This window comes from Aptenodytes forsteri, unplaced genomic scaffold, assembly GCF_000699145.1.
Source record: "Aptenodytes forsteri isolate BGI_AS27 unplaced genomic scaffold, ASM69914v1 Scaffold217, whole genome shotgun sequence".
Lineage (NCBI taxonomy): Eukaryota > Metazoa > Chordata > Aves > Sphenisciformes > Spheniscidae > Aptenodytes > Aptenodytes forsteri.
This window is the reverse complement of record NW_008796222.1, coordinates 8,377,426-8,402,518: the sequence shown is the minus strand read 5'-3', so window position 1 is coordinate 8,402,518 and position 25,093 is coordinate 8,377,426. Positions and strand designations below refer to the sequence as shown.

Genomic DNA, 25,093 nt, shown 5'->3' with positions numbered 1-25,093 from the left:
GCGAGGAAGGGCAAGACGTCGGCACCCTGAGGTGGCTGGCAAGCTCAGAGCGGCAGTGGGTGTTGGGGGGGGGGGGGGGGGCGCAGCCCACGCTACACAAAAGCGTGGCTGGCGTCTTTCAGGGAAAGAAAAGTTCGCAGCCTGCGGTCAAAGCCGGGGGGCCTGCGCCGCGGCTCCCTGTACGGGCCGGCCATGGCTGCCCCCAGGTAGGGGACGAGCTGGCAGTGCTCCACGAACCGCGCCAGCTTCCTCCGGTACGTCTGCCGCGCCGGCTCCGGGCTCCTGGGGTTGTGCGCTGCAAGAAGTTAAGCGGTGACTTAGTGTCCCCTGTTAACTTCGTGGAATCGCATTACAGAAGTTTTAAAAGCGATCAAGTCTACGCCCGATGTTTTTATCCGTGGTACAGGTAAAGCTGCCGTGGGCCGTGCCTGTTGGCGCCAAACTGACAGAAAAATCAAGTCTGGTATTTCACAAGTTCCTAGCTCCAAAAGGGTGATGATACTCAGAAGGATCAAGGCTTTTGTAAACAGGTAACAACCATATGCTCAGCTGCCATCGCCTCCCCATTCCTCGGGCCGCGAGGGGCTGGTGGTACTCGAGGCAATGACAGATTTGGGTATCGGGTACGTACCCTGAAATGGCGCTGCACAGGGATAGCCCAGGCGCAGCGTGGCTGGCACTGGGCCGCTGCGACCTTGGCACGGTTGTTCTATGACCTAAATGCTTTGCCCATAAAAAAACAAGAGCTGACTGGTACTTCAGAGGAGGAAGGAAACGTCAAGGCCAAGAACTTTACGATGAAGACAGTATTGTTTCGTTTCTTTCTTGCCTCTCTGCCCTAAGCCGTGTTTTGGCATACATCAGTTTTGAGTGCCAATCCTCAGAGTATTCTTTATTATTTTAATTGTTATGCTGAGGCAAAGGGGAAGGGGTGATTTAAGACAGCCAAATCAAAACCATTTTTTTGCTGTAAATGGTACTTTATATCTCATTGCAAAAACCGGACAGCATGAAGAACTATGCTATGAGATGCTTCAGCCCGCTAGCTGTAAATTGTAGACAGCTGCATGTAGCAGCTTCTGAGTGATTTTTCAAGCACAGCTGTACGTAGAGCTCTTGCAGGAGTCAAGTTTGAAGGGCACTAAATCTCTCTAGTGATGTATGGTTTCCTACTCTTTTTTTCCAGGAGTAAATCTCTCTGCGTTTATGATTGATCGCCTGTACCTTCTCTTCTCGGATACTGACAGCAATCCAGTATTGTTAGAAAAGCTTCAGGAGCAACTAAACCACTGTTTCTTGTCCCCTATTTAAATGTGAGATTGGAGAGTGACATAAGTTGAGGATGAGAAGGTCTTACTTCAGATAGAAAGAGGACATAAAAAATTTGTAAGGGACCGCAACGTGAAGCACTTTGATCAAGTTTTTGATCAAGGACGGCGTGACTACCCTGAAGAGACACGCGATAATAAATAATGCTGTATTTGCAAAGGAGATTTTTCCGTGTACTGGAATGCTGCATCTTAAAGTTGGAAGCAGTTCTGCCCAGCACTAGAAGAAGATAACTTGTTTTCCTGGATTCCTATTGTCAAACTGTTTGTCACTGCATGAGGAGAAGAGATTTGTGCACTTGCATAACCTTTCCATTTCATCATCCAGTGCTGATAATGATTTAATGATGCAATATATGAGCAAAGCATTCCTAGCGTGGACATCGTTAATGTTAGCAAAGCTGTGCTAGCAATAGCATGAAAACAGCCTTTGTGGATGAAACAAACTGCAGTACAAAAGCAGTTTTGCTGGCTTAAGAACTGTACGTTTATACAGGGGCTTATCGTGTGCCGACACTGTTCAGTGGTCTTCCTTAACAAAGCTATGCCAGCAAAAATCTGTGATAGTCCAAGAAACTTCTGGAGGACTCTGGAAACTGCACGAGGAAACACAGGATGTGAAGAACTTCAGACAAATAATGAAGATTTGCCATTATCTAAAAGAATAAGTAAAAATTCGAAATAACAAAAGGCAAGGTAAAGTTCACCCACTGAACAGGTTGGCTTATGAAAGGTGGGCAGCCTTGCTCCAGAAATCTCCAGCAGCACTGGAAGCCAGACCGAAGCTACAGCAGAGCTGCAAACTAGGCCATTGAAATCCTGAAAGCTGGCACTATTTAGCCTGATTGCAAACTATTAAAGATTATTAGCTGCAACTGCTATCTTGGACTGCAAAACAACAACCAAACAAAAATTCTAAAAAATAGCAAATATGAACACAGGAGACAAAGCTTGGGCAACCTTCCCGGTGAAGGGGTAGTCCTAACCTCTGGTAGCTCCATGAGATGTTTTACTTTATCATTATTTTGTGGGCTGAGTACAAACCACCTAATTTTAATTTTGGACTGTTTATCTTGGTTATGGAAAAGTAAGGTGGTCGATTGGACTGTCGATTAAATAAAAAAAAGACGTTAATCAACATACCGATACTCCGAATCACATTAATACTCAGATCTTCCCAGATAATTTCACAAATAAGCAGACTGATAAATAACATTTCATTCTGCTACAAACTTAAAAATCTAATTAAATCTGCATGGATATCTATTCTTTTGTACCGTGTAACTTAGTGTATCGGTACTGAGCCCATGCAAAAGAAGGGCTTTTTTGACAGTGACAGGTGTTCTATGTGCACTTAAGCTGTTTTTCAATACAATTAGGCCTCTCATTTACACATTTCGCTGGTGTGGTGTTGGAGATCTGTATGATCAGAAAGCTGCCTTCGGGTTATCTCAAGGCAAGGTTTGTTACTAAGTTTTATTTGGCCACCTGATACAGTTGAAAAAAGGCAAGCATTCAGGCACCTAAGCCATTCCTCAGATAGTATTTCAGCAGCCTTTTATTACAGTAATTTTAGTCAATTTTTAAGACAATTCAGGTTGTCTATGACTAGTTTAAAATGTAGTACCACCTAGATTATAACATTTTACTTTCTGATTAGAAACTCCAACAATGCATATTAGAAATGTTTTCAAGGCCATCAGGCTGTTGGTGATAAAATGTCATTAAAGTCTCATGATTTGTGAGAGATCACTTAACCTATCTACCTATCCTGTTAACCACATTTTCCTCCCTGGTCCTTACACATTTCCAAGAAACTTGGCAGTATGTATTTAAATCAGTATATAATAGTATTTTCCCAAGCTGGACATGAGAAAACTACACAAATTGGTTATCAATGTTGTATCAGATTATTTACTGCATTTATATAATGCATTATTTTTATAGCATATTATTTTATACGCTACCTTTTAAATGGCAGGCGACAAACAGCAGAGCAGTTTTTTTTACGCTTAGGAATGGAAACTTTGGCTTTAAGCAGCCTACTTCATTCAGAGCTTTTACTAGAGAAGTTGCTACTCCCTAAAGAAAGAAAAGAGTTTTAGAAGACCATTACAGAAATCTAGGGCAAAAATATATTCAAAGTCTGATCCTGTTGTCATGCAAATCTAACAATATAGGATGATATCTAAGTTGGTGAATTGTAGAAGATAACAAATAGTATAAAATAGGGAGGGAAGTGACCATGAATCATTTGTTATTTCATATTTGTGTCTCAAAATGTAACCAACTATCCTTAAATGATTCCAGATAGGCTTGTGTCTATCCTGGTGTTAAAAATCAAAGCAAAATTTAATCTTACAAGGATAAACAAGAGAGTCAGAAAATCCATCCTATAATATTGCAGTTTATTATTCCCCTCTGATGGTCTTACTTGCGTTTTTTCCATTAAAGCTACAAATATCTATTATTTTAAAGCTTTTAAAAAATTCCTCTCAATTGTAAGTACACAATTTTCAATTTAATATAATCCCATTAATAAATGTAAGACTCATACTGCATTAAAAATGAAATAAACTGCGTGGGATATACTATACATTGCAAAATCATGTTTTAAAATAGAAAAGCAAAAACTGGCCTGTTCAAGGTATCCAGCCAAAGGAAGTGCAGTGAGTAGTATTGGCTCCTTTATTGGAGGGAGTTTACGTGGAAGCTTCAGATTCCAGTACTTCTCTGGTAACCTAACCAGGTAAAAAGTAAGCACTTTTAAGATGTATAAACCATGACATGATTAAAGATTAAAAGGCAGTTAGTATATTCACCTCATAAACTTCAGAAGTTTTTCTTCACTTTCAAAAATATATACCTTATCTTGATATTTTGCTGCATACTCGATGTTGCCAGGCACCAAAGCTTCATATCTGAAGAGGTGGCGCAAGAAAGACTATTAATTCACAGGAAGTGTAAAACATCATTTGTATGGTATAAATTCATGAGCTACTGGGAGCCATCTGGTAATTTAGCAAGTATAAGAACTACAAAAAAGTAGCAATTGGATCATCCAAGTTTCCCCCACATGACTGACAGTTACAAGGCTCAAAATCTGAGAGAGTCTCTGTCTCAAAATCTGCTTATTAAGGGGCTTTTATAGTGCTTCTTTAGAGCTCCTCTAGTTAAAATGCCAGTCATAGTTGTTCAGGAGATTAAGAAGGGACAGCATAGAATTGACTATTAACGGTTCTACCTTGATGAGAAATTCTTGCACACTGAGGAAATCAGTGGGACTTTATGGTGGAGCTTTATGGATCTCATAAAAATCATAATAGCTAGTTTTGCATCTACTAAGGTTTTGTGAGATTTGTTTGAACTTTTTGAAGGCTTATGATAGAGGAAACTCAAGCTGTATCTGAGCAATCTTCATCACAAAAGACAGTAAGCCAACAGATCCTTGTAGAAGGATTTGTAGCCTTTTGATTTTCAAAAGGTGATTTTACACTGATTTTCAAAGCCACAGGCACAATATAGAGCACTGTAATTGCTTTTCCTGTCAAAACCCTGAACACTATTAAAAAGTACTTTGAAAGTATTTCCTTATTAATATGTTAATATAGGACACATAGTCTGTAATTCAGATTATGAAAACTGCAGTGATGTACCTCTGTTTACCATCTAGGTAAGTGACTGGACAGTATCCCTGCATTTCAGCAGATACAGGGAATAAGGCCTTCACTTCTGCTGCAGTCAGTTTCTTTGGTAGCATATCTGGGGGTGGGAGAGGGTGAGGTGCCAGTGGTGGCACATAAACCTCTGGTCTGCTCAAGAATTTCTGTAGAAAAAGAAATTAAATGGTTTTATCATGAAAGAAGCACTGTAAGGCTGTTAGTCAAACTCTGGAGGACTGGCTCACACAATTTAGATACTTGTTTCTTCTACAACACCTCTCTTAGAGTGTCACTTAGTCATCGCTATCCACCCACCATCCATTCCTATGCATTGCTATCATTAGCCACTCTCTACCCCCAGTCTCCCCAAAACAGATGGAGAAAGGAGGAAATGGTTGTTTCAAAATGAATGTTTGATCTATGACAATTTGTAAGAGGAGCTTTGGTTTGAATGGACTCTCTGCTGCATTTTGTCTGCATAGATGTTTGATAGCAGAAATACACAGAACAAAAGCTTGAATACTAACTAATTCAGCTTACATACTGCTTGTTTCTGTATGGAATCAAAGAATCTAAGCGACGATGTTCCCTCTTCCCGTAATCCCCTCCTGACCTGCTTTTTGAGACTTACGTCCAGTTCTTCCTGTGAAGCCATTTTGTAATAGTGTCCTCGAAATTCTGCAGCAAACTGCAATGATGACGTTACGGAGCAGTCAACCAATTCACCCTTTTCTGCAAGGCTGACGGGACAGTACTGTCCAAACTCCCCCAGCCGATCCTGCAGCTCTTCGGGTGTGATACATAAATCAGCAATGCCGGCTGCTTTTCCTGTTAATAAAAGCAATTAATGATAATGTTTTATTAATGAAATTCAGAAATGTTACAGTTTAGAAGATATTAGAATTCATCATGTGAAAATGATATTAAATAATGAGAATTAAAATAGCAATTTTTATAGATGGATATTAAAATGAAATTGCAACCCATTTTACCAATTAATTTTAATAACATTTTTCTAGCACTTAAGAAATATAATAATTATTAATGATGTGGTATACTCTGCATGCTTAACTTATTAGTCGGTTTTCGCTGGGACAGTTTTATTTATGATTTATTGTTTTACTCCTTTGTGTTGCTAAGGAACATTTCAGCTTTTATTTCTTTACATTGGTGAAAAAGTACAAGGTGTGTATGATGAAAGCCTCCCCTTTATTCATCCACGGCTTGCAAATGCTACAGTCTATCTGGATGAAATATATTCAAAATCTTGAATAAAGTATCATATAAAACCCAAACTATTTAAAAATTGTGCTTTTAAACCTTGATGAGAAAAAGTTAAATGTATTTTAAAATTTTTTTGGCTTATGACTGCAATTTTTAAGAAGGGTGCAGCCACAGAGCTGTGAAAGTTAAAACGAAAAGGTGGATGCAAGATAAGGAAGTCTGTTTGCCCTTCAGAGGAATTCTAGTTAAACTGTACAGGCATGTTTAAAGGGCATATTTAATCCTGACCAGTGCTGACACACAAAAATTCAAGTGGGAACTGTGTCATTTTAGACTAAAGTGGTTTTCCTCCCACAGCACAGAAATTAACTCAGATGGCATATTTAACCTTAATTCTGAACTTATAATTAACATTTTCCCCCTCCTTCCCTCTTCCTCCACTGACACATAAGTGAAGCTGCAAGTCACAGTTCCCCTTGTATACTTTGGGGGAACCTTTGTGATTTATCACCCGATGTTGAGGAATCTGCCGTGGACCATGAGACCTCTGACTTCTTTCAGCTGTATTCTGTTACCTTGTTCTTTGGAGGATGGCCTCAAACTGTTCTATAGTTGGATTTGTCTTTGCTCTCTTCAAGAGATCTCTTCAAGATCTCTGCAGATGAGATCGAAGAATTTGAGGGTACGTATGTGCCCAAGAATTAGCTTAATCCAAAGCAAGTTGAAGTTGAAATGCACTCATTGCATTGCAGCTTCTTAAAGAAAAGAATATTATTCTGAGAAACTTTGTTTTTCTTTTACCTTCTCTTATTCTTTCCAGGTATATCTGGATTTCTTTAACAGCCACTTGAACTTCCTGCAGTACTTTGTTCCAGATCCACCACTTGCTCTGAAAGGCATCAATCACACACCAGTTCTGATGCTCCTTCTTATAGTAAGTCCTAATTGCATCTATGTGCTGTTTATAGCAGGAATTTTTAATAGCTAGAATCTGTGAGCTGTCATGTTCAGGGTAGGGAGGTCTGAAGACAATGAAAAATAACACTGAGTTAAGTCTGAAGATTAGATCATTTCATTGAATTTCAGCTGTAAATTCTAGAGTTCACTTTAAGTCCTTTTTACAAAATTCTCCTTACTTGACACTGTAGAACATATTTGAGAAATACAACTTTCTTATTAAGAATATTACCAGTTACATATAAAAAGCAGCATACTTCTGATCAGACAGTTATGTTCAGAAACAAAGAAGAAAACTTTTGCTATTTATGTCCTAAATATAACTCAATAATTTAGTAAAGGATTTGGAATGTATCAGCACATATTAACTGACAGACACTACCAATACACCATTAAATGGTGCCCTAGACAAAATGCTATGAGACTTTTAAAATAAAAGTCAATTGTTTATTGAAAAACAGGCTTAATTTTGAATTATGCTGTTGTTTGAAATCAAGAGGTAGCCATAATCCTTGATATATTTTGAAAACTGTCTGTCATATTTACATATACATAAATGAAACTAATCCATCTAACCTCTAAAAATATTATGCAAGACCAGAAGAGATACTTTGACTAGAACATAGAAGCATTTCCCGTTTTGGTTCTTAATTTAAATGATGCCAAAAAAAAGACAAACTTCTGCTTTAATAGGATTAATTTCTCTGTAAGTTGTACCTTTCAGAAATATCTGATATTGCACATTTGATTTGTATTTAAGCCTATGAAATGTAATTAGTTTGGTATTTAAAATGAAAAGTTTAAAGTAAATACTTTCAAAAAGACAGCATTAATTTAATTTTTTGCAATGCAAATTGCTTTAGGCTTTCAGTAAACAGTTAAGCATTGTACTGATTACTAGATAAAAAGAGACAAAATGAAAGAGACATGCAATAATGCTCTGAGCTATCTGGAACTTCTTAGAAACACTTCCTCTAATGAGAACCATGTTCTTATACAATTTAATTTTAAGGTGAATGTTCTGTTCTTTTTAATTCTCTGTCTGTTTATAAACTACTTACTGCTGTTCCTCAAAAACAACCAACAGCTCTTTAAACAGAATATTTATCTCCTTAGATAAACAAAGAAGGGAGCGAGCTGAATTGAAAGTTTAGATGAGTAACTTGTGAATTGTATATGTTATTAAAATATACATTATTTCCATCTTTTAAAAAGAACTCCAATTAAGACTTAAAAGAGAGCTTATTAGATGAAGTATCAGTTTCCCTTATGATGATAATAATTGAATTGATGAATAATAAACTGGTTTCATTAATGAATGAATAATAAATTGGTTTTATTAAAACCAAGTTAACTAAGCAGTGAGTGCACAGCATTGCACATCTGTGACCTCAGTCATGCAATCAGGGGAGCTGGCCAGAGCATGCCACAAATTCCTTATGTCTCCATTTCTGGTCTATGGAAATCAAAGCATTAGAATATGGAGGGACTGGTGCCCATGTCTTTTCTTATGTGGAGTTCGGAGACAGCTGGGTTATGCACCTGCTTAGATACAGCCTCTCTGGGTATAGCACTGAGGCGCATAAATAGAGAAATGACAGTATCGTGTGGATAAAAATATTGCTGTCAGGGAGCATCACTACCTATTTGTGCTTTCCTTATCCAACAGTGCTCTTCTGAACACTTCCTTTGCATCCATTTCTAATTCAAAGATTTTCACTGGAATTATCCTAGCTGATTCCAGTAGGTTTACTTGTTTTCTTGTTACAGGATATCCATCAATTACAGCTCTGCATACAAACAGAAACAGAAAGACAGTTTTCCTGAGAGGTCAGTTTCTAATTAACCATTAAGACTATGTACATTCCTAGTACATTCTCAATAGAGACAAAAGTTGGCACCCATGCCATGAAATTATCGTTGCCCTGACTTGACAGACACAGTCTTCACTCCTAAGAATTTACAATCAAACTAAAAAAACCAAAATCAAGTAGACAGAATAAGAAATAGTAAAGAGTATAGGAAATATACAAAGGGCAAAAGGTATAGGAATGGAAGTAGATGGCTCTGACTTATAAAAACGGTGGACTTCAAAATTCTGACACATCAATCATTCAGAAGCATAATTTTAACTCTGGGAAATCTCCATATGGATTGGGAGGAGTAGTTTTCAAAGTGAAAAGTAAAATGATTTACAGTACTTGAAGAGTTTTTTTAATCATATTGAAGAAGAAATGCTTTTCACATAGGCAATACTGGGGCAAAATATACCGAAACAATATTCCAATATTTAACATGAAAGAAAAGTTGAAAGGATTCTGATCTCAAGCTCAAATAATTTTCAGAGATTATTCCAGAATTGCCTTTCCCTGTAACAATTCTCCTTTTTGGGGAGAGGAGTTGAATGTCATGAAATCATGATAATGAAGCTTTTTAAGTCTGCCCGGTTTGGAAGGTGTTTCAGTGGTGGAGAAAGAGCCTAGGAAATCAGGATCACATATGAATGAGGTGGAAAGACTCACTGGTTTCAGTTCCTCCTTAATAACTTCAGTTGTTAACAAAACCAGAAAAAACCTTGAGTACTGAACCAGTCTGCATGACCAAAGAGAATCAGATGTGTCCAAGTTGGTACTGGAGTTGATATAAGAGAGAGAAAATGGTAGTTCTCAAAGGATAATAGAAAATACTGGCTTATTGACTGAAAAAAAGCTAACTTTCATAAAGCATATTACTTGGATTTACTGGCATATACTTACTTGAAAATTGCAGAAAATTATGCTTCAGTCTGGTTTCCCAGAGTAACGTGAAGAACCTCATTTTGTACGGATTATTTTCTTAATGCATAAACCATTGATGTGTGTTAGTGAAATTGGTTTACAGTGATAACATGGGAATCACTACCTATGAAGGGACTGGCATGTCTTGAAAAAACCCCCGAAACCCAAACGAGACTCTTACCCAGTGGTATTACACACGTGATTCATCAGAGCCACATCTAGAGCCTGGATGGCCAGTTCATCAGGTACAGTCAGTCCTTTGTGAAGATGCCACTTTATCCTAAGTGCCAGCTCACTCTCTGGCTGATTGTTTAACACTAGCCGTATGGCATCTCCCATACTCAGGCGCAGTAACCCATATACACTTGCAAATTTCTTGGCAACTGCAAAACATTTTGATTTCAACACACAACTTTAACATAAGCAACTTCACAACCTAGCAGTCTGTTAAAGTATGTCCTTAGTCTTAGAAGCTAACTGCTCGGCTCATTCCCTGGGTCATTTCCAATGCATAATCTTGGTAAGTGGGTACCTAACCCTGCTTAGGCCCCTAAAGGGCCCAAACCTTTGCATATGTGCAGAGCATGCCCGATGCACTAACAGTGTTCAGTTCAGCACAAACCTCAGCAGCAATAGTCAATATTATTACAAAGTATCTTAGAAAATATGCTTCCACTGCTGCCCCTTTTACAGAACAGCCTAGAAGTTAGATAATTTATCCAGGAAATGGGAAATACGGTTAAAATTTCCTCCTTAATATGAGATAATTTGAACCCATCTCTTCTTTTTCTAACACCCTATTCTAATCATGAAGCTATGGTGTGAGCTGAATTTTATCCTCCTCCAGTTAAAGACAGAGACCTGTGGATTGAAAGAGTCATGGAGGAAGGAGGAGAGGGGAGAAAGACGGAAGTCTTGGGTTTTTTTGATCTAGAAGTTTGGAAGCAGACTGGGGAATGTGGAGGTTTGGGTTCTGGTCCTTGATCCTAGGAATAGTTCTTCATTTTACGTTAGATCATATTCACTGAAAGAAATATGAAACAATTAGAAAATAATCAGAAATAATACAAGGGGTATAAATAGTGTAAGTCTGGATTTTCTAAGTGCCAGTCCAGGTCACTAACTTCTTAAGAAGCTGGGATAAAATTCAGATGGACAATGCGTAAGTATCTGACTGTCAAATGAGACCCTAGAGAATGTAACTAAAAGATTCCATGACCAGCAAGAAAAGGAGGAAGACCAACAATATTAATGGTTTATGATTTTTTAATAGCAGTAATGACAGATACAGCTTCAGTGATTAGATAAGATTTTGCTTTATAGATAATACTGGCTCCTACCTGTAGTCTTGCCAGATTTTGGAGGTCCCACGATTGCAATCTTAAGTGGCACAGCTGGTTTAGGTTTTGGCTGACGAATATATTTGATGGGATTTTTCATAAATGTTTCTTTATTTTCTTTACTTGAAAAGAAATAAATATATTGTCGATGGATTACAGGAAAGACTGTGTTTTCATGGCTTTGTTGTGGCTTGATTACCTCTCCTTCACTTAGCTGTAGCATATACAAAATGGGAAGCAGTTGGTTAGGTTTGACAAAGCCGCCTCTCCCTCTGTCCTACAGAAGTGGCGTTATAGAAGAGGAGTACCAACTGTATGAAACAAACCATCAAAGCATTCTGAAATTCATACATATGGACATAATATTTTGTCCGAGTCTGAGGAACTTCCATACATATGCAATTCTTGTACAAAAAGATGAAGTAAACATTGAAGACAGAAAGAATATTCACTATTTCCAGTAGGTGGTACCGTAACACTTTCTGTCCATCAAGAGAGTGTAGTCAGAGAGGTATAACATAATACTTTTTTTAATTTTCAAAGAATAAAGAAAATAATTTTATTCCTCTGTGAATTAAAACCACTTATCTGCCTGACAGTAGAAGATGCACTGAGAATATTGTATTCAGCAGAAGTCATGTAGAAATGAAGAAAACAGAAAAGAATATCAATACTTACATTATGGTGAAGTGTAAAACCACAACAAGACAAGCCAAAAAAGCTTTTGGTAAAACACATACACTGCTGATGAAATCTTTTCAAACACATCAGACAGCCCACTAGAAAGTCTGTAGTGTTGATGGATGATTGAGATGTAAGAGGAGCAGTAATGGCAGAAATGGTCATTGCAGAAATGCTAAATGAATTCCTTGCACCACTGTTCACTATGGAAGAACTTAGTCATGTCCCTGTTGCAGCCCTTCTTGGAGGAACTGCCTTAAAGTGTCAATAAAGGATGTTTTAGAACAAACTGTTGACATCTGTAGAAAAAATTGCTCAGACCAGATGGCATTCACCTTACAGTTCTAAAGGGCCTCAGAAGTGAAATTGTTACTGACTAATGTGTAACCTATTGCTTACATTGGCCTGCCTTCCACAAAAAAGGAAGGTGGAGAAAGTGACCATTTTTTGAAAAGGCCCCCAGGATGGATCCAGGCAAACATAGTCCAGTAAATCTGACCCTGTATTGAGCAAATTGAAATATATTAAGGAAAAAAACAGTAGTTACAGGCATACATATGAAATAATGGAGAAGAGCCAACTCAGCTTCTTGTAGAGGGAAATCATACCTCACAAAACTATTAGTATTCTTTGAAGGAGTCAGTAAATATATAGATAAGTTGATCTGGTTGCTACAGTAAGAGATGGGACTGTTCTACTGCGTGGCATTATCTTGCCAGACCCTTCTCTGATTCTTAGGTTCCTGTTCCTGCACCAAGTCATTTCAGGGTGCTTGCCCTCAATTTATAAGATGTCAGGAGTCTGTATATCTGCTCCCATTTCTTCCTCAGCTCATCATTTTTATTCTCTGCTTATCTAATCAGTTGCATAACTACTTCCCCCCCCCAATTTAATCTAAAAGTAATTGGCATATACTCTGCCTTTCTACAAAAAAACTCCAGTCCATAATCAATTTCATCATTTCTATTATATCCTAAAATACCCTCAAAATGATCCTATTTCCCTTTTATTATTGTCAGCATGTACATTTCCACTGTCAGCACACTACTCTGATTTTATCTAATAGCTTTCTATGACTTCTTTCTTCTAACTGAATTGTACTTTTTGGTTGGTAAAAAACCACTATACAGCATAAATGAATGAATTGGAGAAATGGAATGACAAAAATGTAGTGACATCTAATAGAACAAAGTGCAAGGTCTAGTGTGTAGGGACTAATAAGAATTAAACATATAAGCTGGGGTTCAGTAATTGGAAATGACAGAAGAGAAGAAATATCTACTTGTATTAATATGTCCCTAGATTATTAGATGCCAATTTGACACAGCCATGGAAGAGGCAATTCTGATCCTAAAACATCTTAAGTAAGAATTTTGATTATATAAAGCCGTAATAAGAGCTGATCTGTATACAATTCTCATTGCCAAGGTCAAAGAAAGATAAACACGATCTGGAACAGGTGAAGACCCAACTTGATGACTATACAAAAGGGAATAAAAGTTACTTGATTCATTAGCATAGTAAAATGAAGGCTAAAGTATGTTTCCTTCAGGATCTTCCTGTTTTCTGTATCTTGTTCACTGGATTTTTTTTAATCAACCCTCCTTTTTATTTCTGATTTACTCACAATCCAACCTGCTTTTATTTCTAGCATTAAAACCAAGATTTTACCTGCTAACATTTCACTTGCTACTGTATCAGCCCACTTTTGGGGATAGATGTCTACTTTCTGACCTCGACTTTCCGGATCTCTAGTAAAATACTACGGAATTAGATTTGTTGCTCTTCAAAATTTGTAAGTTTTGACAACAAAGAATTATTGCTGATGAATTACATACATTTAACATTTGTTTTTACTTTTTTGCCACTGCTGGGGGTGGTGGCCACCCGTGTGGCTTCTTACAAACTCAAACCCCAAATCCTTTTAGTTTGTTTTTGCTGCTTCTGGAAGGCTTTAAGACCTTCTTTGTTGTCCTGTGTTTTGTGTATCATTAAGAATTAGGCATTTCTTTCTGATTCAGTGCCACCTTTAATTGTGTTGCCAATGCTAATGTAACAGATTTTACTAAATGCCTCTCAGCCTTAATTTAGCTGCAACACTGAAAAGACTAACACCTTTTATTATCAATGCTTGCTGTATTTTGTGTATATTCAGTGGTGTAGTTTTGATTCAGTAATGTAGTTTTCATTAAATATTTCTGGTATTAGTTGCTGCTGCCTGATAATATTTTTTTAATGTGAAATAATTTTTTTTAAAGTATTACTTTTTGAAAATATTCTTCAGTTATTTAAGAACATTACCTTGATTGGATCCCACTGACCAAAAGAACTTGGAAATTTATATGAGAAAACTAGCATCTTTTGTGCAAGTGGCAAACTTATTGGGTAACATTTCTCAAAAATGCTTCCACGGTTTTCCATTAGAGAATTCAGCTTGCTATATATTTGGTAGCGTACGATGTGAGGCTTCCGTCCTCCATTGATCTCGATTTGTGGTATTAACAATTTTTCAAGTTCTTCCTGGTTAATGAAAATGTAATGAAATATTAGAATCATAAACACGATCAGATTTTTAATAATGACTGACAGCAAGATTTTCTGTGAACTATCAAGGATTTCTTGAGCATGTTCTCAGTCACTGTAAATCAGCAAAATTTGATTTGAGACAAGAATTGGTCTTCCTGCCCATTGAAGTTTAAATTACCCAGTCTATCTTAAGTATCATAATTTTAAAAAAAAAAAAAAAGGACAATCTGACAGTTAACTTTGAGGAATCTACTATGATGAAGCTAAAGCTTGAGAAGTATCTTTTATTAAAAAAATAATCAAATATCATTCTTTCCCACTCCAAACAATTTAGGATGGCTTATTTAGTTACTCTCCAAAAATATTGTGGCTCTCTGGTGATTTATTATTCACCAGCTTATTCAACTAAAATATAAACCCAATCCATTTTCTATGAGTTTTTTCTAGCAACCTAATATTTTTACAAGTGCTCATGTGTTTTAATGTCATCATTTAGTTTTCAATAACAGACCAAGATTCCACAATGTCAAAGAGGACCAACAATTAAAGAATCAGAGAACAGTAAAGAAGAGACTTGAATAATGAACCAGAAATAGTAAGTTATTTGAAGTTATGTATAAAGGTATAAATATTCTTGGAATTAAAAAAAAATGGGAAAAATACTGAGTAAGGGGTTATTAGTAGTATCTAGTCCCAATATGCAATTCTATTATATGATACTACTTCTGTGTAATTCCTCAACTTTCATATAATATCTATATAGATCCACAGTCTTGGATCTTTCGACTTACTGTCACAAGCAGAACTCAATATAATAACGAATTCTAAAACACCAGTCACCTCTTTTGTCGCTGCGATTTATGTACTTCTTGAAAGGAACAAAAGTTGCTGACTCTCTTAATTGCCTGTTCCTTTTCTGAACAAATTTTTCATCAGGTTACTAATGCAACAAACGATATGCTCCCAAATGACAGAGAGGAAAATGCTCCAAGAACTATAGTATTCCACTAGCTTTAACTTGAAACATCGTATTGTTCACGTAAAGAGCTAAGGCTGTTACCGGGATTTCTTGTTTATTGTCTCTCATGGGCCTTATCCTAAATTCTTTCCAATTCTATTTTGAAAATTCAGCTTATACTCGGAAAAGTGAAATTAGCCACAAGCTTCATTCAGAACCCCTAAAATTATTTTTGTGATTATCACTGGGATACATGATTCTATGCATTGAATAGTTCAATAAAAATACGACATTTTACGGTCACTTTTGAAAGTTGAATGTACTTTCAATTCACCTTCTTCCAAAATTAATGGAAAGGTGAATCTCTGAGCACAAAACATTAATCTTCTCCACACAGCTTATGCTTCCTTGTAGTGCAAAGAATGTTAGGAGTTTATTCTTGATTCATCTGACATTTAATCCATTAACTTTTAAAATAAAGTGAACCTTGAATCAGTCACATGTAATGGTGTTGGTAAAGGTTGGATTCATTTTGCAAATCTTATATCTATGTCTTGGCTATCTACTTCTGTAAACTTTCTCTCTGGTCAGTGGATAGAGTTTCTTCTAAATCATGATTAGTTTCCTCCTGAAGTAAGATACTTAGTATATAGTAAACAAATGGTACCAATCTACTTACTGCCTTAGATGCGGGCATTAACGTTGCAGGTATCTAAAGGTAGGTGAGGTTACCTCACCATAGGTAATTGCACTGATTTCGAGAAAATTACATTACTAAGAACTGTATAAAAATTTCAGTTGTCTAATAAGAATTTTGCCTTAAAAATTATTTTGAAATACTGTTCATATATTTATGACTCTCTAGTTTGGTTTGTATCAACGGACCTATCAAAAGGGAAATAAGGACCCCAAGACTGCTTAGGTCTACCCAAAAGTTTCCTTTGTTTTTTCCCCCACAATATTAGTCTCATAAATTATATACTTTTTAAAGTATATACCTTCTCACTACAGCCTTCATCTGGCTCACATATTTAGATCATGAGTACAGCCGCACAATTGTTTGAGCACTATAACTTTTAAATTTGACAAATAAAACTGGAAACTCTTCTTCTATCATGTGATCATATAATTTAACAAAATAAGCAATGGAATAGGTACCTGTACACCTTGTAAACCATCTATTTCTGAATCAAACTTTTCTGCAATTTCATTTTGTATGCGGTCAACAGCATCAATCTCCTGTTCTTCTTCAGCCTCTTCTTCTTCTTCTTCTAAAAACTCTTCTTCAAGTATAGCTTCAACATCTTCATTCTCATCTTCCTCCTCAGTGGCTTCATAATGCTCCTTGTTTGCTAAAGCCTATAAAGGTAAAATATTATTTTGTTTCATGTCTATGATACAGATGTTTTGAAGGAACATATGGTATTCTTGTCTCTTTTTTAATTAGAAAAATCATTAATTCAACAAAACCTCATTTTGGGGTATTCTTTATCGTATGCAAAAATCTAGCAAATTCTAGAATCGTATTTCAGAAGAAAATACAGAGGTATTGCATAGTGCATACAGTGAAGCATTGTAGCAGTTCCAAGAGCGCTTAAAAATCTGAAGTGCTACGCTGCAGTTTTGATAAGAGGAGTATTTTTTTCATACATGGTATTGTAGTTTGGCAGGACTTTGTTATAAACAAGCGCGTTAGCTGAAAGTGTAGTTGACAGAATTTCATGAGCAGTCAAGTAGTACATTAACGCATTTATAAATATACTTTGTATTTGAGTTTGGGCAGAAATCGTGGTACAATCCTATTCTGGATTAACCATGGATTTGACAGGGTACTTAAAATACATGCCTAATTGCAATTAATGGGGCTATTCTTATGCTTACAAATTAGATACATTAAACACATTCGTAAGTATTTTGCTGAATTGGAGCACATATTGAGAATACTTTTAAAATTGTTTTTAGTGTTCATGAGTCAATAGTTTCTAAAACAATTTAGACATCATGTCAAATTATTTTTGAAAGTAGAAGTTTCTGACCGTCTATCACGTATTTACTATTCTACATTGCCTTGAAAACTCTGTGACTAAAAGCTCTAGGAATTTCTAAGATATGCATGCAAACACTTCTATTTAAAATCTTTCTTATTAGCTTGTTTTCTTACCTCCTGCTTCTTTTGTTTTTGTTCTGCTAAAAGTTCTTCCCTTCTTCTAGCAATCCTCTCATCCTGTTAGTGAAAAAAAGATATAAGACGACAATGATATTTGCTAATAAAAGCTCTCCTCTGAGAATTGGTAATGTGACCTAGAATTAATGTTGTTCTTTCCACCTTAAAACTCTGTTTCCAGTTGCTTCTAATGTTAAAAAATACTATCTGTGCAGCTTGAAATTTTGCAGACCAGACATACCTCTCTACTAGGTGAACAAGTAAGTAAATTTTAGTAAAATTAATTTGGCAACTGCTGAGATTGAGATTAGGGGGGGAAAAAAAGACACTGATTCTGATCACACTGAAAATATAGTATTTTTATTGGTAAACTACAGAATTTCTAAACTTACAGGTGGTTTCTGCCATTTGGCAAGGGGGTGACTGAGCGTAGTATTAAGTGTGTGCTGTTCCCTATGCCTGTTTAGAGCTGCCCAATTTTGACCAAGTTATGAGCATTTGAAATGTAATCCCCCATACACACTCAGTAGATACACGTCAAATACCTGATGGCTAAATCCTAACTCAGAAGTAATATGCAGAAGCATTCTACTTAAGGCCAGTGGGATTGATGGGTATTTGACCTGTAATTGCTGTTCTTCCACACTGTAATGCTGTCACCTGAACTAAGATCAGAGAAACTGAGTATGTCAACACGCAGGCAATAGTGCAATTTGAGAAATCCATGTTAACTCCAAGCGGAGTGGCCTGGATACCAGAGCATTCTTAGCAGAGCAGCAAGAAGCTCTGCACAGACTAATTTTCTCTACTCTTGTGACTAAATTCCAGTGTTCCTGAATGACACTGCACTGCAGGTGTGCTCATTGCTCTGTGTCCTGTTGCCAGCTTTTTTCAGTGGAGAAGGAAACTCTAGGGTAGCATTCAACTGGTCTGTCTGCTTTTCCCAGACTCTCTGTATGTCCTCCAGCTTTAACAACAAAAGAAGGGTTAACAGTACACTCAGCAATGCTGCATTCTCACAGCACCATCCGACTTGCTCACCAACTGGATGCTATGGAAAAATACTCAATGTGTAACTAAAAACTATATTGCAATACACGTAAGCAAAAACATCGAATTACTGTTACTCAGGAAATCCTGATTCTGATCTTTCCTTACTTCTTAATGCCTTTATCAATTTGTATCACTGTTTTGTGTATGTGTTTTCAATAGGAACCCGTTATTTTCCTTTGTCATCAGGAGCCATATCGATGCCTACATTGCTCATTAGAAGTTTGGACCCTAGGATCTGTAGCACAGGTATTTGCCACTTGAATTATCAGAGTAACTGCTTACAGGGTGAGCTTAGTACAGCAACGTATACTGGTCACTAGAATGCACCTTTTCCAGCAAGGTTTCCAACCTGCCTCAGGAAAGACTAAATCGAAAAAATATTTTAACTCTCCTAGATTATATGCATTCTCAGAGCCAACCTCTGGCACAAGCAGTTCAGAAAGCTTCCTGGTATTGTATGAACCTTGTCCCAAATTCCGTTGTACTAACTTCCTGTGTGTCAGCTGCTCTGTAGTAACTTATGCTCAGACCTTTTCTGATAGTACATGTGAAGTACTTTATCTCACTTTTATAGAAAGTTAGGAACCTTGAATATGTTGCATGTGCTGATTGTAAATGTCTGCATAGAGGTTTCAGGTTAATTCAAGTAACTTGTAACCTGTTCAGTAGTAGGCACAGCTTTGTTCAAATGGGAGACTGTGCAGCTGCAACAGCACTGAGAATGTGGCTTAGTGCTATTAAATTTCTGTGCAGAGTATCATAGTTGGAAACACAGACACATACACCATACAGTACCTGTGAAGTCAGACTATGGGAGATGCAGATCGACTCAATGGCACATGCTCAGGGAATCCGGGATGCAACAACAGTACTGTCTGTGAGCTGTGTATTTGATTTTTTTATGGCCATATTCACTCTCTCCATCTAGTTGCCTTTTGTCCAGGACTTTCCAGATGTCTGGCATTCTGTCAGACTGCCAGTTGCCTGGCAGCACAGCTACTTTTCTTGGGCTGCAAGGTATCTAAACTCCTGCATGAATTAATTGCACAGAGGAGGAAAGGAGCCCTAAATTGTTTTTGGTTCCTATGGTAGATCTAGGAATGCTGTGAACGTGTGCGGCTGTGTTTCCTCGCTCCCATATCCGTTTCTCTGTGTGCTCTTCACTGCTTTAGGAGTTTTAGAATCTGTGTTCAGATCTATGCTGCTGAAATTACAAACAAGGAGACAGGACTGAAAACTTACCCTTATTTTTGTTTTCAGGTCTTTCAGTTTCTTTTTATTTTCCATTTTTCTATATTTTCTTTCTTTCCATTTTTTCAGACGTGGAGGAAAAAGACGGTCAAGAACATCACTTTCTTCTACTTGAATATAAACTGCGACATCAGGACAGAGTCCTCGTTCTGACAAATACTGGGCTTCATCTAAAGTACGAGGGAAACCATCCAGTATAAATCCCGTGGACCTAATTGGAAAATAAAATATTTATCATTATGTAATGTAGTTTAGAGTGGAACACAGTGAAAATGCAATTAATTTGAAAAAAAAAAAATTAAACTCCCTTATTAAATGTATATGTTAAGAGTAAACTTAAAAAAATACTTTCAGGTATTATCTTTTGACAATGTAAAACTGATACTTCACTATGTGTTTTAATTGGTGTACTAACAAATATATTTCTTCTGAGGTTTTAATGGTCAGAGATTAATTATTTAAAAAGAACTTTAAAAAGCCAAAATAAATTGTCTCCTTAGTATTGCTTGTGTGACTCTAAACCCAGTACTTCTTAGGCACTGCTCTCAAAAAAATAGAAGGTCCCCCCAGCATTATTTTGGTAACATCTGCCACAGAAAGCTCGTCACCTGAAAATTTATTTTTCAAAAATGCCTGACAATTTCTTCTCTAGTATAGTATGAGAATTTTACTGCTCAGCATGACCTACATCTCCCTTCCTGCAGACACTAAAAACAGGTCAGATATGTCTGGAAAGCTCTATGGCTTGTTGGAGTTCTTACAATCTCAAATTAGAGGAGTAGTTCTGTAAAGCTGAATGTTGCATTAATAAGAAGTTAATATTTCTCTTTATTACTTTAGACCTTATAGAATACATTTGTAAAACTGCAGAAAACCAAAGAAGCTACAAGGAGTGGGAGTGGATGGAAGACCAGGTGGTCCTAGATGCTGTGGGAAAAAGTTGGGGGCAGGATATCGATCATGATATATATCGTGATGGTCACCTGAAAATTTATTTTTCAAAAATGCCTGACAATTTCTTCTCTAGTATAGTATGAGAATTTTACTGCTCAGCATGACCTACATCTCCCTTCCTGCAGACACTAAAAACAGGTCAGATATGTCTGGAAAGCTCTATGGCTTGTTGGAGTTCTTACAATCTCAAATTAGAGGAGTAGTTCTGTAAAGCTGAATGTTGCATTAATAAGAAGTTAATATTTCTCTTTATTACTTTAGACCTTAATAGAATACATTGTAAAACTGCAGAAAACCAAAGAAGCTACAAGGAGTGGGAGTGGATGGAAGACCAGGTGGTCCTAGATGCTGTGGGAAAAAGTTGGGGGCAGGATATCGATCATGATATATATCGTGATGAAGGTTCTCTTCTGCTATACAGTCCCTGATGAAACTGAATTTATGTAATATAATATCACAACATTATGTGTAATGCTGGGTAATTTTTCATCTTGGTGCATTCTTTTTTCCTAAAACTGATCTCCCTATTTTTACACCATTAAGAGAATGCTGTCTGTGGGCTGACAGGACAAAAGTTTATTTGAGGATCTTGTTTATTCTTTTTAAGGCATTTCTCATACTGTTAGGAATTGAAACCTAATGGTCAAGCTGCCAGCAGCTATGATCTGGATGGAAATGGATGGAAGAGATTGGACATGGAAAAAGGGATTTTCCCTGCTGAAATTACATCCTAAAAAGCCAGTCTGCTTTCTATGAGTCAATGATCTTATTTATTCATGCAACAATAATCCACGTTTATCACAGTGTTGTGGATGTACTTTCTGATATGAAAGGAAATCTGTTGTGGATACATCACTGGAGTACAGATTGTGATGAACGCAGAAGATATAACCTGATTCTGTGTTATTTTGGAGACCATTGATACTTTGTCTTTGCTTTCCACACAACATTTACAATATATGGAAACCAATAGTTACAGCTGGATTCCAGCTCTCCGTGTTTATTAATTACATTAAAACATTAAAGGCTTATTTACATATCTATCCTGTAAGCCCACAAAAACTACCCGGCTATTCAGGAGATTTAATCCAATTCAAGTGCGCTAAGTACTTTTGTCCAGTCCTGTGTAGAACGCATGAGACATTATATTACTGTCAAAATTTCAATTCAAATAGAGCAACAAAACCAAGACTGAGAGGTAGGTCATGATTCATAAGAAATATAAGAGCATCGAAATAATCTCTGCAATAGTTATTTGAAATTGTGAACACAATGGATGGTATATTTCCTAAGATTAATTAAAGAAAGAGAATCTAATTACAGTTACCGGAATGGCTCTTTCCTCCACCAGTCAAGAACAATGTTATCAAGGACTTCTGGAGGCAGTGCCTCATTATCCATTAGATTTGCTTTGATTGCTTCTTCCTCATCAGTTAACTCCACTTCCTTTATATAAAGAAAATCCACAAAAAAATGAAAAAAAACCCCAACCAGAAAGAAAGATAGATCTACCTCACACATTTATTTATTTTTGACTAAGTAAGGTACTGTCTTCATTTGATTTAAACCAGCAGAAACAAAGTAAACTCATTTGCCACATTTCACTGTACTAATTTACATTTTGGGATGTTTTCCGCGTGCTTGGGGTTGGGTAGTTCCCTAGAGTTGGGGCAATTGCTGCTGTATGAGTTTTAATGAAACCTAAACCCAAGCACGATTGTTAAGTATTTAGTTATACATATGCTCAATTCAGAGAAATAGAAACTGAAATGCTCACAGTTTCTCCTAATTGCCTAACTTCTAACAAGTAGTTTTCCACTTAGTTATACATGTTCTCATGCTGGAAGAATCTCTGCTCTACATCAGTATGTTTTTTTACTTTTTAAAAGCAACTTTTATCTTTTGATGGAATCCAAAGAAAGATGTCAAAGATAGATATGTAAAGTTACTGGGTATAGGCACATGACCAGAAATCAGAAAGATAGCATTGTTCTACAGAGCTGTAGTAGTATTAATGACTAGTCAAATGCAGCGCATTCAAATACCAAATCTAGCTGTAAGTTCTTGTGAAAAACTGTTTTTTCAGAATATGTAACACTGTGAGACTGATACGGCTGAGGATGCACTTCTCATAAAATGGCTTCCTGACACAAACCGCAGTAAAAAAGAATGAAAAGAAGGTATAGATTGGTGATTCTGGATTAGTTTACATCAGTCACAATATCAAAATGCATGTTTTTACAAGCATACCAGCTAAAAGACAACATTAGAAGTCAGAAAATATCACCGTTCCTGACCTGCTGTGTTAATTTTTCATGGTACTATTCACAGAAGAGAATATTATTTTCTAGTTAGTTGATTTTTTTCCCCCTGAAAACAGAATGGCAAAGTTCATAAGATAAATGTATCTGGTATCCTTTAAAGATGGTTTGAAGCTTCAATGCTTTTTCTGCCATACCTTATAAAGGTCTCATTTGTAAAAAGTCATCTATATTTGTTTAAGAAGACTAGATATACACTACCAAAAGAGTGTGTTTTTTAAGTGTCAGTGGCCAGCAAACGTGCACCTAAGTTGCATCCAAAGTCACTTGGGGAGAAAACTTAATATGCAGCTAGGTATTCTCCTGTCCCTCTCAGCAAATGGATTTAAGTTGTCCCCTGAGATTCTTTTGTGAATTCATTACAAAGTTCTGCTGTCCTTTCCTCATGTAGTAGTCATATTAACCCAAATTGCTAAAGAATTTGTTAGCAGAACCTGTCAGAAAATAAAGGAGTAATCCTTTTTAACAAAAGGTTCCAAAGTGATTCAGGAACCCTCAAAATGATGGTAGGGAGCTGCTTGCTGCAAGGACATGTCTGAATAAGAATTCCTATGCCTGACATCTATTTTGGTAATGTAGCCAAAAGAATTTGAGAATATGCTGGAAGCCACAGGTCTAATGTAGTGTGTGTGTGAGTATATTTTCTCTGGTACGTATATACACAGCGTGTATATTAAAAGATGTTAGTATGGCATAACGGATACCTAAGAAGGCAAAGTGGTAGCCAGATCTGTAACACAGAGGCATCTTGAAAGAAATGTGTGAAGTGGGAGAAGACAGTAGAACCCATATAAAAATGTATCGCTGACATCACCACTGCAGATGAACTGTTGAAATGGCATTTGTGTCTGATAAAAGAAAAGAAACACGAGATGTATATTCCGGGTACAGAAAAGAGAACACCCCGCATAGTGGTGGTTTGAAGGACAAGGTTGCTCCCCAGACCTGTCAATGCCGTGAAGGCTTTGGTTGACACATACTAAAACAACCAGGATGATATCTTTTTGCTAAACTTCCCAGACTGCATGGTGTGTTTTGTTTGCCTTTAGTATTTTTGCTTTGACTATTACAGCTGACCTTTACCTTAAGCTTTGATAGATACGCTTCTAGTGTCTTGTGCCAAAGTAAAAGAGAATGATGCAAATGAAATTAAATGACATTATTTTGTGGAGGTAGTGGGTCAGTGAAAAGCAGGATAGTCGGACAGTCTGGTGGCAGTCATACTCAGAGAAATGCTTAGGGAGTCCACAACCTTGGAAATTATCCTCTAGAGTTTCGTGCATGGACCAATGAATGGGTTTCTAAACAGAACTGCAATTGCATCAGCTGTGCTTTGGTCATGCCATCAGATAAAGCGCTTTACAAGAAGTGCGAGAAAAAAATACTAATGTAGAAGACGATTGTTTAGCAGCAGATAAAAAGACTATGAGGAAAAAATACTATCAGAAGTGCCTTAGTGTAAAACATGTATTGATGCCAAAAAAATAAAGCTGAGAGAGCCAGCCATAACCATCAGTGCCAGGAACACTTGCCATGTTTTTGGCTGTGATGACCAAGTTGTAAACTGACTTGCCAAAAGAACCTCCTCTTAGATTTAACTAATGAAAACCTGGATTTTTGTTCTGACATCCATGATTTTGATCTGTACTCCATCTGTGTTGAAGCATTTGCTTCCAATATTACCTGCTCTTGTATTATTTCATCAGGAACACTACCTTCCAGTTATCAGGGACCTTTCCCGCTTTTCAAGACAATAGAGAGTGGCCTTGAATGCACCTTTGGCAGTTTCCTCAGCACCTGTGAATGCAACCCATTGACTTGTATATGTCCAGATTACATAAATGATCCCAAATTTGATCCTATTCTGCTGTGAGTAGTACCACTCTTTACCCATGCT

The 25,093-nt window shown here is 36.9% G+C and overlaps 1 protein-coding gene across 1 annotated transcript in view; it reads right to left on the bottom strand.

The window, feature by feature from the left end:
* Positions 1–92: 92 nt before the first annotated feature.
* AK9 (adenylate kinase 9) overlaps positions 93–25,093 on the bottom strand; it is a 71,206-nt gene continuing 46,205 nt past the window's right edge. Inside the window, 15 exon segments of the mRNA XM_019474613.1 lie at positions 93–295; positions 3,296–3,410; positions 3,967–4,069; positions 4,151–4,249; positions 4,985–5,154; positions 5,622–5,818; positions 7,016–7,236; positions 8,815–8,961; positions 10,130–10,331; positions 11,289–11,502; positions 14,271–14,489; positions 16,612–16,812; positions 17,615–17,677; positions 19,913–20,132; positions 22,203–22,321. Of these exon segments, the coding sequence (XP_019330158.1) occupies positions 93–295; positions 3,296–3,410; positions 3,967–4,069; positions 4,151–4,249; positions 4,985–5,154; positions 5,622–5,818; positions 7,016–7,236; positions 8,815–8,961; positions 10,130–10,331; positions 11,289–11,502; positions 14,271–14,489; positions 16,612–16,812; positions 17,615–17,677; positions 19,913–20,132; positions 22,203–22,321 (2,493 nt within the window).